At 42.8% G+C, this 11,955-nt stretch overlaps 1 protein-coding gene across 2 annotated transcripts; it reads left to right on the top strand.

Moving 5' to 3' along the window:
- The first annotated feature begins 18 nt into the window (after positions 1-18).
- Positions 19-2,963, top strand: atox1 (antioxidant 1 copper chaperone). Of its 2 annotated transcripts, XR_011077364.1 has the most exons (4): positions 19-152; positions 1,049-1,124; positions 2,250-2,453; positions 2,669-2,963. XR_011077364.1 is itself a non-coding variant. In XM_068574086.1 (3 exons), the coding sequence occupies exons 1-3, from the start codon at positions 147-149 to the stop codon at positions 2,372-2,374; spliced, it is 207 nt and encodes a 68-aa protein (XP_068430187.1). In that variant the 5' UTR covers positions 19-146; the 3' UTR covers positions 2,375-2,963. The 2 variants fall into 2 exon arrangements, 1 of the variants encoding a protein (XP_068430187.1); XM_068574086.1 differs by having other exon boundaries at positions 2,250-2,963.
- The last annotated feature ends 8,992 nt before the right edge of the window (positions 2,964-11,955 follow it).

Genomic DNA, 11,955 nt, shown 5'->3' on the forward strand with positions numbered 1-11,955 from the left:
TTAACCGGATATCCGGTTTTCCAGTCGATCGGTGAGCTTCTCGCCAGCTGAGGTTTGTGGACGTTTGTGGAGGTTTTTGCAGCAACGTTTGCTTGTCAATCGGAGGCCAAAGTCCGACACTCGCGTTGCGCCACATCGCTACAGACATGACCGTAAGTTACGAACTATTTTAGCTTTAAATGTGTCTTTAGTGGGACCGAAACTCGGCGTTTTTTTTTAGCGGAATAGCCTTCAAGCTAGCTGGCTATCAAACCCCAGTGAGCTAACTTTAATGGGAAAGCGATGTGGGTATGATGGTGTCAACATTAAAGATACATTAAATAGTTTCTCTACGGTGAAATGGATCTGGTCTCATAAAATACAATATTAAGTTATAGTTTATCTGGAGTTACATGCTACACCTGAACTGTGGATTATTGCTCCCCCCCACACACACAAACTGTAACACATTAAGATTACGGCACATTGTATAGATTTTTTATATCTATATATTTTTTATGTATTTATTCAAATGTATATTTTATCATAATTTCTATTTAAAATGTATTTTTTTTATTTGTGTGGATGTGTGTGTGTGTGTATATATGTATATATATATATATATATATGTATATATATATATATATATATATATATATATATATAACATATTTATTTGTGCATATTATTCACTTTTTCTTAAATATATATTTAAATATTTTTTTTAGATTTAGAATGTATTTATTCATTCATATTTGTATTTATTTATTTATTTATACATATATATATATATATATATATATATATATATATATATATATATTTATTCCATCTGTAAATTTAATGTTCTTTTTTTACTGCAATTTTTTTCTTATATTTTTTATCTGTTTATTAACGTTCTACTGTTTATTTACATTGTTTCTTTTATCTTATTACTTATTACATGTAAGCAGTGCTACTGTAATCCTGTAATTTCCCCACTGAGGGACTAAAGGATTATCTTATCTTATCTTACATTAGTATTCATGTATATTTTTGCAGTGATATCTATGTATTTGTTGTGCAACAGAAGCACGAGTTCGAGGTGGCGATGACGTGTGAGGGATGCTCAGGAGCTGTGACCAGAATCCTCAACAAACTGGGAGGTGAGGCTGACCAGTGTCCTCTCCAGTTACCAGTTAGTGGTTTCACTCTGAAAGCAGCTTCTGCCGGGGCTCATACAGATCCACATGTAAAAATATATATACATGTTTTGTACATCCTTCCCAGTAGCAACACATGTATATAACCACAGTGGCGTGCTCCATGGGCTGCCCTCCTCTCTTGGTGGGTGAAGTTACATAAAACCAGCTCTCAGCAGTTTGAGAGCTTTTAAAGCCGCTTGCATCACAACCTCCTCATGACCTCTTTGCCTCTGAGTGTTGACTCAACAACATGTCAGCTGATGCAGAGGCTCCTTTTTATTCTTTAACAACTTGTTACGACTCCAGCATTAAAATGTCTTCTGTGCTCAGAGTCTGACCTGAGACGCCAACGAACATGACAACAGTCTTTCCATTTTGATTTATTCATATGTGTTATATTTATCTATATACAAAGATGATCCAGATTTTGATTTGTTTATATTATTATTATATATATATATATATATATATATATATATATATATATATTATTATTATAATATATATATATATATGTGTGTGTGTGTGTATATTTTTATAATTATTTTATTTATATATATGCATTTCTTTTATTTATATGCATTTCTTTTATACATATATGTATGTATGTATGTATGTATGTATGTATGTATATATATATATATGTATATATATATATATATATATATATATATATATATATATATATATATATATATATATATATATATATATATATATATGTGTGTATATATATGTATGTATTATTTACAATTATCCATGTTTCTATTACTTATGTATATTAATACATTTGTTATTATTATTTATAAAAGGTTAGAATGAAAGGATCTATTGCGTTGTCCTCTCGAATGAAACAAAGCGCCTCTTTCTTCTTTTCTCCTTTCTTCTTTTCTCCTTTCTCCTCCTCTCCTTTCTTCTTTTCTCCTTTCTCCTCCTCTCCTTTCTTCTTTTCTCCTTTCTCCTCCTCTCCTTTCTCCTCCTCTCCTTTCTTCTTTTCTCCTTTCTCCTCCTCTCCTTTCTTCTTTTCTCCTTTCTCCTCCTCTCCTTTCTCTTCCTCACCTTTCTCCTCCTCTCCTTTCTCCTCAGACGTGAAGTTTGAGATCGACCTCCCCAACAAACTGGTCTGGATCGAGTCCGACAGAGACGTGGAGTTCCTCACCGAGACGCTGAAGAAATGCGGGAAGGAGGTGAAGTACAACGGCACCAAGTGAAGGAGGCGCCGCCGGAGAGGAAGAGGAAGAGTCCCGTCGGTCCACCGAACGGGTCCCTAGAACTTCCTATAGATCAGGAGTGTGTGTTTTCTTTGTTCAGTGTTCGTTTGCCTCAATCTGATGCTGATCAAGAAGAGTAGAAATGAGTGCACGACCTCTTTTAAATCATCGTATTTCTCCTGCAAATTACAAATATTTCCAGCCTGATTTGATTCGTTATGGATGTACAGATGTCACGTCGAGGGTCAGCTGACTTTCTCCGTCTGTGTGTGTTTCTGTGTGTGTTTTCTTCAGGAAATCATTGCTGCTGATGTGAAGCTTTATGCTGGAATTAAAGTTCTTTTCCCTGTAAGGAAAACGATGGCGCTCCAGTTGCGCCGCCTCCTTTTAGATGCCGACGCCCCCTTACGATTCCTCTTTGGGTTCAGATCCCCTCCGGTGTTGTGATTTGCCGCCTTTTTTTTTGACGAACGCTTAGCAAAACTTCCTGCGACGCTTTTAAAGTTTACATTCCCAGGTTTTGTAAAGCCAGCTCACTCTTACTTTGATGGTCTTCATGGTCACGGGAAATAAAGTCACTTCTGTCTCACCGCGCCTCCTGTTTGACTGTCGTCCATGTAAATAATGAACAGATGTTTGTAGCTGGATCGTCTGCACGCTCACCTGCATACCAGATGAGAGACTCAGCCGCATGCTTCATTGTCTAGACGTGAAAACACATCAATAAAAAGCTCACGCAGCTCTTTATGCAAATGCAACGTGTGACATCAGATGTTTACATTTTGCATTTTCAAGATTACTTTGTCCTCCCACATGAAGTGAAATAAAACAGTAGAATGATCATAGACGTTTCACACGATATGCAAAACTAAAGTCAGCAGACTATTAGTTTAGTTTGACCGCCCCAGAAACACGACATGTATTCTCTCTCTCTCTCTCTCTCTCTCTCTCTCTCTCTCTCTCTCTCTCTCTCTCTCTCTCTCTCTCTCTCTCTCTCTCTCTCTCTCTCTCTCTCTCTCTCTCTCTCTCTCTCTCTGACCTGCAGGATTGAAATTGTTCAAGGTTGCGCAATACCTCAAAGACCCACCAGGAGGCGCTGTGTGATCAAGATGTGTCCCCTTCCTTGAGGGGTTTTTTTGGATATTTTTGAGCTGCTCTCTTTCAGCTTCACTGAAGAGCTCAAGTGTGAAGTGCAGAAGAAAATAAGCTTTTTTTTTTTAAACATCAGTTGACTTCCTCATAAGTTGGCAGGTGATATATTCAGCAGTTCTTCATGCTGGAGCCTCACAAACAAACATGGCTGCCTCTGCATGTTGAGACGAGCAGCGTGAAGGAACTTGAGTTTAACGTTTCAAAGCTTCACGTGGGTTCGGTCAGGAGGTCGGCGTGTCGCATCAGTGAACTCCCTCCACGAGCGTTTTCATGTGTCTGAAGTTATGAAGCCACAAACATCACAAACAAAACAGACATCATGCTCAAAGCATCGGATATGAGAAAATATACGTGAGGTTTTTATATATTAAGGTAATCATGTGTTCATTTAAAGCTCAACAAGTGGAGCTCCAGTTGACACAAACACACTTTATTCACTTTAACCGGTGCAATACAAATGCATGTTATTCGGTGTTGTATGTATTGTTGTCTTTTGTGTGCACTTCATGGATCAGTGTGCACTGAGAGGTCCCAGGTCTCACTTCAAGTCATGTTGCTATTAATGTCTTTTAAGGGATCTGTGATGTCATAACACACTGAAGCATCTGCAGTTGATGGAACCGCAGCGCAGAAATTAAATCCATGAAGCCAAATGAATCCTGAGGAGCCTCCTGCAGGCGCTGCAGAGGGCAAAGAGGCCCACGCTGACCCCTCAGGCTGAACAGAGACTCATTGTGGACGACACAAACGCCACAGATGACAGGGATTCCTCCTATTACACACACACACACACACACACACACACACACACACACACACACACACACACACACACAGACTGTCTCCCTTCATTGCGTCTGATGGATAATCCTCCGCTACATGAAGCCGTTTTCTGCTGATCAAAACAACGCTGAAAAAGTGTCGGCGTGCACAGGAAACAGCCTTTTAGCAAGGCACAGTAATATTAGGAATACTAATAATAATAATAATAATCTACATAAAGCTGCTGGTGCGTCTGAGTCCAACTCCCACTATGAAAGACAAAACGTTCAGTGCATTCGTCTTGTCCTTGGCCAATGATTCACCATGTAACTGGATATATATATATATATATATATATATATATATATATATATATATATATATATATATATATATCAAATAGGAATACCAAGTTCAACTCTCAGGAGATCAGCTCTACTCTGTCAGACATGGCAAGACTGCATTAGGCTCAACATATTAGCATTTTAGCATATGAGCATATTAGCATGTTTAAAAAACCCTCCCCCCACACACACACACACACACACACTGTCCTCAGCTGACCAGTAACAGCTAATGTACGAGTCAGTGTCCCGTGGAGGTGGGGGTGTGGTCGGGGCCGTCAGATCCTGTCCCGTGGGCCAAAACAAACGCACCCATCACCGGCGGGCTGCAGTTGGCCCGACGAGAGCAAACAAGCCGCCGGCCTGCGGCTTCCCGCCGCTCTGGGAGTCCCTGCTGTATATTTCCTCTCCGGTTGGCGGCACCTCATCGGGCTCGCTCTGGGTGCAGATCAGAGTAAAAACATCCAGTTGCTCTCACACTACACTTTGACTTTAAGGCTGATTGCGTGCATTGATGTGTAGATGCAACGCAACTCGACCGAGGCGTACCGGCAACCTGTTTGTGCATTGCATGTCTTCTTTATTTGCAAAAAGAAAAAACAATCTTTCCCACTCACTATGTGCTTCAACTGCTGCACATAAATGTCCCTTTGATGAGGTTTTATTCCATCTTATCGTATCTTAATGTGAAGTATGTGTTTGAGAAGGAGACGATGAGATTAAAAGTTGATAGCGTTGCTCTTTGTGGTGCCAGGAAACAAATCTGATAGATGGATAACATTTCTTTTGAATGCTCTGATGAAAAAAACAAGCAGAGCTGAAGCTCATTGACACCAGAAAAACACTTTTGTTGAATGAAAATCAAAGGGGAAACCTTCAGTATGTCCTGAACAGGCTCTCAAGCGTCAACAAAAACCACAGCGGAACAAAAAAGATACCACTGATTCCTGTAAAATGGAGTAATGTAGGTGGGTCATGTGGCGGACAACAAGTTGCCAAAGCCGTTGTCGGTCCAACACGGGCAAATTCTTCTGCAGTCTTCCTCAAGGGGTAATACTTTTAGTTGCTTTAGCCTAGCTAACGTAGCTCTGATCGCTCACGAGCTAGCTAGCTAACGTTAGACAGAGTGCAGTCGGTGAATCTTCAATCGCTCATATCATGACAACCAATATATTAGTTGAGACTACAGTTGACTGAGGGGTTTAATGTTTGGATTAAGTCTCTTCTCACATGTGACATGCTAGTTTTGTTTTAGTTCTTACAGAAAAAAAAGCCAAGACTCAGAAGTTATGCTTTTCCAAAGCCAAAGCATTATTTAGTCCAGTTTCTCTCCGTCTGTCGTCATGTTTTATTTTTCCTCCAGGGACTGAAGTGACCGCTTGTGTTTTTAAAGTAGAGTAAATTATTGAAATTATGTCGTAGCAACAACCATGCATATGTTTTTCCAGAGTGGTAAATGTTAGATTTTTAGAATCAAATCTGTCTCAAAATCTCTGTTGAACCCTTTTTTAAATTTTTTTTTAGCTAATCAGCTCAATAAAAGAGAGACAACTGTGTAAACTGTGAATTTGATGCCGAAAATTGTTTGTTTGCCGACCACATTGCTGAACATTAACAAGCGGCAGGTCAGATTGACTCCTTCCCACTGCAGCCGGACGGAAAACGCATCGACGTCCAGACACATTCCTGAAAAAAACAACAACACCATGTTGTGTTGGTTGCTTTCTTGTTTTGGCGAGTGCGAGTGCGATTCCAGTTTCTGATTTGCATTCCCAAAAAATGCAAGAGTGCCTCGATCTGGACCGGATCACTCACAACAAGATCGGAACGGGATTACGGATTATCTGGGAATTCCTGGCCATCGATTGCGATCTCGTCTTCGTTGGCCGTCTGCAAAGAGATGCATGTAATGTACACAAAGAGACACATGAAGCCTGCGGGAGAGAATAAATACATACGTACAGCCCCCCGGTCATAATTACACATGTACACACATGCACCTGAACGTGAACACGTGCACTGTGTGTGGTTTTAATCCGAATTAAGAGATCTCAGCCGAGATGACGGCGTAACAAGGCTGTAACGGCTAAAGACACCGCGAGGAAGGACCTTTAAGTCGAGGCCTTTAGCGCCCCGCTTCGCCCCGCGAGCCGATAATGCTCTTGATTGATGAACGCCGCGTCAGCAACGCCTGAGCTAAACGATGTCAATGAGAGTTCCCTTCAGTTCTCTGTGCACGCTGGACTCCAATGATGTGTTGGCATTCAGCGGCGTTCCTTCTGCTGACGGAGATTAAAAGCTCAGATTGCTATTTAGTGATTTTTTTCTTCTTCTTCTTCTTGCTGAATAAGCAGGGAAGCATGTATGAGCATGGGAGGATCACAAGTGAAAGCTGGAGGAACTCCTTCAGATATCTGTGACTGTCGGCTCTCACTGACACGTTAAAGCTGTGTCCAACATCATGGACCCGGATGTAGCAAAGCTACGAGCAGAAGATGAAGTGGAGTGACAGCTGAGAATGCCGTCCTGACACTCGCTGTAGTTAGCACCGTTAGCACCGTTAGCACAGTGTGTACCGTTAGCGCTGTTGGGACAGTTAGCACCGTTAGCGCTGTTGGGACAGTTAGCACCGTTAGCGCTGCAAGAATAGATAGCACTGTTTGCACTGTTAGCACTGTTAGGACAGTTTGCACCGTTAGCGCGGTTAGTGCTGTTAGCATAGTTAGCACGGTTAGCTCTGAGCCGCTCTACATGTTGCGATCAAAATGCTCCCAATCTTGGATTCAGCGCCTGTAATTCAAACAAAATCTCAAGTGTCGTTCTCTTCTTTGAACGTCTTTTTTTTCCTCGTTTTTTCCTGCAGTTAATGTATTTATGGTCCCTCTGGTGCCACCTTACGGGCAAACTTTGTGTTTCTTGTCTCTCCGGTGGTAAAAACTCATCTCTTCAGTTCCTCCCTCTTGTTTAAAGAACATGTAAAAGTACAACACTCTGAACCCTGAACGTTAACAAAAGCTTAAATTTACCAGAATAACAGAATGAATCTCTCACTTTTCACTTAATTGTGCAATGAATGTCATGTACTGGACCTAAACCTTTGTCTCTTCTGCTGACTGAAGAGCATTTGAGGGCTTTTAATGTGACGTAACATCAAATGAAGACCCTCAGTGTGATAAATGTGAAGCGACGCTGCTTCTGCCAACTCGCTCTGCTCTGCAGGACGGGACTGCGTTCTCCAGGAGAGACAAAGAGGAAATAAAAGGGAAAGCACTTTTTACTGCACCGCCTGCAGTCCCAGCCCCTGTGTGTGTGTGTGTGTGTGTGTGTGTGTGTGTGTGTGTGTGTCAGAACACTGTGTCCGAGCTGCAGTTTACACGTCACCAAACTGTCTGCAGCTGCTGCTTTGAGCTTCAGAGTTTCTTCCTGTTTTCAACTGCACGCTGTCTGACGGCATCGTTCATATTTTCCATCATTCTTGCAGCTCTTCATTGAACCGGTGTGATGTTTAAACTCACTGAGACACACAGACTGACGGTCTGTTATGGCCGCACCTTTCTTTCAGACGTCTCGTGCATCATTTAAAACACTTTTTCAGTGTCTTTGGAGACTTTAAGTTGAATAGAGAGTTCATATTCTTAACTAACTGTCAGACAGGTCACTAATAGACTTCTATACAACCAGAGGAGTCACCATCTGGTGGTCAGGAGAGAGAATGAAGCTTTAACACATGACGCATAGACTTCTATACAACCAGAGGAGTCGCCCCTTCGTGGTCAGCAGAGAGAATGCAGCTTTCCACATGAAGCATATACTTCTATACAACCAGAGGAGTCATTGCCCTTGTTGTCAGGAGAGAGAATGCAGCTTTCCACATGAAGCATAGACTTCTATACAACCAGAGGAGTCGCCCCCTGGTGGTCAGGAGAGAGAATGCAGCTTCATCACATGAAGCAAAGACTTCTATACAACCAGAAGAGTCGCCCTTCAATGAACGCTCCTCCAAAATCAGATTAAAAACACATTTAAAGGATTATTTCAATAGATGTTTTGCTTGTTTTACTGTCACAGAACTGTGTGGGTCTGTTGACCGTCAAACATCAGATACCAGATGCTGTGTATCGAGGAGGAGGAAGAGGAGGAGGAGGAGGAAGAGGAGGAGGAGGAGAAGGCCCAGTTTACTGAAGGCAAAACATCTATCAAAGTGAAGAGCCGTCCCGCTGCGTACAGTAATAATCATTTCAGGAGCCGCTGGGACTTTATAGAGGAAATAGTGGTTAAAAAAGTGTCTTTGATGTTTGTTATGGGTTTAATTAATCCGTCTCTCCTGAAGGTTTACTGCTCGTTACACAAGCAGGCGACAGGAAGGGAAGTAAAACATGACAGAATAAACTGTTTTAGATCATCAAAATATATCATCCTGCTGCAGCTCGAACCTCCAGCTAACGAGAGCAGAGGCACGTTTAACTTGATATCTATCGACCTACTCTGGTTGTATAGAAGCCTACGCCTCATGTGTTAAAGCTGCATTCTCTGGTTGTATAGAAGTCTATGCTTAAAGCTGAATCCTCTGGTTGTATAGAAGTCTATGTTTCATGTGTTAAAGCTGTATCCTGTGGTTGTACAGAATATTATGCTTAATGTGTTAAAGCTGCACCTTCTGGTTGTATAGAAGTCCATGCTTTGTGTTAAAGCTGCATTCTCTGGTTGTATAGAAGTCTATGCTTCATGTGTTAAAGCTGCATTCTCTCTCCTGACCACCAGGGCAACGACTCCTCTGGTTGTATAGAAGTCTATGCTTCATGTGTTAAAGCTGCATTCTCTCTCCTGACCACCAGGGGGCGACTCCTCTGGTTGTATAGAAGTCTATGCTTCATGTGTTAAAGCTGCATTCTCTCTCCTGACCACCATGGGGCGACTCCTCTGGTTGTATAGAAGTCCATGCTTCATGTCTTGAAGCTGTCGGCCTCCAGTCTGCTGTCTATGTGCATCACCAACATCCCGTAGCTGGAAGAAACGTTCATTTCAAGGTTTTCCTTCTGTCTCTTCTCTTCTTGAGTCTGTGATGTGGCAAAGAGAACGTTTAAAACATTTGTTTTATTATTTTTTACAGCATTTACTTTAATGACGCTGCTTTAAGTGTTGGAGACGTTTTGGCATTTCAGTCGTTCACGTCTCAACACGGCGAGAAGTCGAAGAAACATAATTGCAGCTCAGGAGACACGTTAAGTCAAACACAGAGAGACTACTGCCACGTATACAGAGAGGGAGAGAGGGAGGGAGAGAGAGAGAGAGAGAGAGGGAGAGAGAGAGAGAGAGAGAGAGAGAGAGAGAGAGAGAGGTGGAGAGGGATGTGTGTGAGAGGAGAGCGAGAGGGGAAATTAAAGAAGGGAGGCAGGAAAAAGTAAAGAAAGAAAGGGTGAATGTGGGAGGAGGAGAAGAAAGAGAGTCTCACGCTATAACAGCACCTCCTCCCCCCTCTCCTCCTCTTCCTCCCCTTCCTCCTTTCTCCTCGTCGTCGGCTGGACCGTGGCCGCTGGCAGAATGGAAAATGCCACGTTGCATCGCACCTCTCTCTCTCTCTCTCTCTCTCTCTCTCTCTCTCGCTCTCTCTCTCTCTCGCTCTCTTTCTCTCTCTTTTTCCCTCCCTCCCATCCAGCTGTTCCTCACATCAGCGCTGTGGGAACAGAGCGGGTTGGAGCTCCCGTCTCCCGGCGGACGGCAGGTGTTTGGATCATGACCCTGCAGCGATGAGCTGAATGTTCCACTGGCTGGAGGACTGAAGGGTTCTCTAGAGAACCCCTCAGTCCTCTAGAGAACCCTCAGTCCTCTGGAGAACCCTCAGTCCTTATGAGAACCCTCAGTCCTCCTGTCATGAGAACCCTCTGTCCTCTGGAGAACCCTCAGTTCTTATGAGAACCCTCAGTCCTCCTGTCGTGAGAACCCTCAGTCCTTATGAGAACCCTCAGTCCTTATGAGAACCCTCAGTCCTCCTGTCATGAGAACCCTCAGTCCTTATGAGAACCCTCAGTCCTCATGAGAACCCTCAGTCCTCCTGTCATGAGAACCCTCAGTCCTCCTGTCATGAGAACCCTCAGTCCTTATGAGAACCCTCAGTCCTCATGAGAACCCTCAGTCCTCCTGTCATGAGAACCCTCAGTCCTCTGGAGAACCCTCGGCCCTTGAGAGAACCCTCAGTCCTCCTGAGTTCTCACGAGTTCTACAATAAATACTCCAGACGTCCTGCCCCGTGTGCGGGGAACATGGATCTGCGCTCACGTTCGACATTCCACTTGAACATGAGGAATACCTGAAGAACCTCCCGCTGCGTCACAGAGACGTTCCTGTGAGGATCTTTGTTTCGGGGTCATGAACCCGTCTCCGTTCTGTTTGGTTCTCTGTGTGACCTTCACCAGCGGACCAGAACACCAGAGACCAGCGTTGGGTAGTTTAGACGCTCGTCATCGGATTCACAGCAGAAACCTGATGATGTCATCTGACCTCTGACCTCTCGGAGGAGGACGAGGGCAAAGTGTGTCGGAGCGTGCAGAACGCGAGCGTCAAAGGTTCCTTCAATCAGACCTTGAGAAACGAGGGAAAGAGGAAGGAGGGAAAGAAAAAGGAGGGAAAGAGGAAGGAGGGAAAGAAAAAGGAGGGAAAGAGGAAGGAGGGAAAGAAAAAGGAGGGAAAGAGGAAGGAGGGAAAGAAAAAGGAGGGAAAGAGGAAGGAGGGAAAGAAAAAGGAGGGAAAGGGGAAGGAGGGCGCTGAGCGGCGGGCGGAGTGTCGCAGTCAGCGTTGATCCATCCAGTATTTAACCCGGACCGCGGCCCTCCATAACATCCATAAAAATAGTTCGGCCGCTTCAAGGAAAACCATAAATACCCCGTTCATGTTTTATTTGGCTCAAAGAGCGTCGGAAAGAAACCTAAATATGTTTCATTAATATTCCACACGTGTGTTTGACCCCTGTGTGAGTGTTTAGTAGTTACTGGTGTTACTGGTGAGGGACGGCCTGAACCAGACTAAATACTGAGTATTTAATGGAGACCCTTTTATATCAGGTCACGAATCAAGAAGAAAACATGTTAAGTATCAAATTAAACATAAACATCTGGCTACAATAATATATAATCTGCATGTACAACCTCCGAACACAACAACAATAAACAGGATTAGTGTTTGGTTTTCATTCAGATAAAGAGCCTGTAAACAAAATCTAATTTAACGTACGTAATTTAAAATGTTGCAATGTATTGAAAAGTCCTCCATCAGTCATTTAAAAAAACAAAGCGTCATTTATTTTTAAAAGCCAATTTTTTTTTTAAA

The sequence above is a fragment of the Clinocottus analis genome, unplaced genomic scaffold (genome assembly GCF_023055335.1).
Source record: "Clinocottus analis isolate CAN_PGR_092001 unplaced genomic scaffold, fCliAna1.0.p SCAF_1, whole genome shotgun sequence".
NCBI classification, from domain to species: Eukaryota; Metazoa; Chordata; class Actinopteri; order Perciformes; family Cottidae; genus Clinocottus; species Clinocottus analis.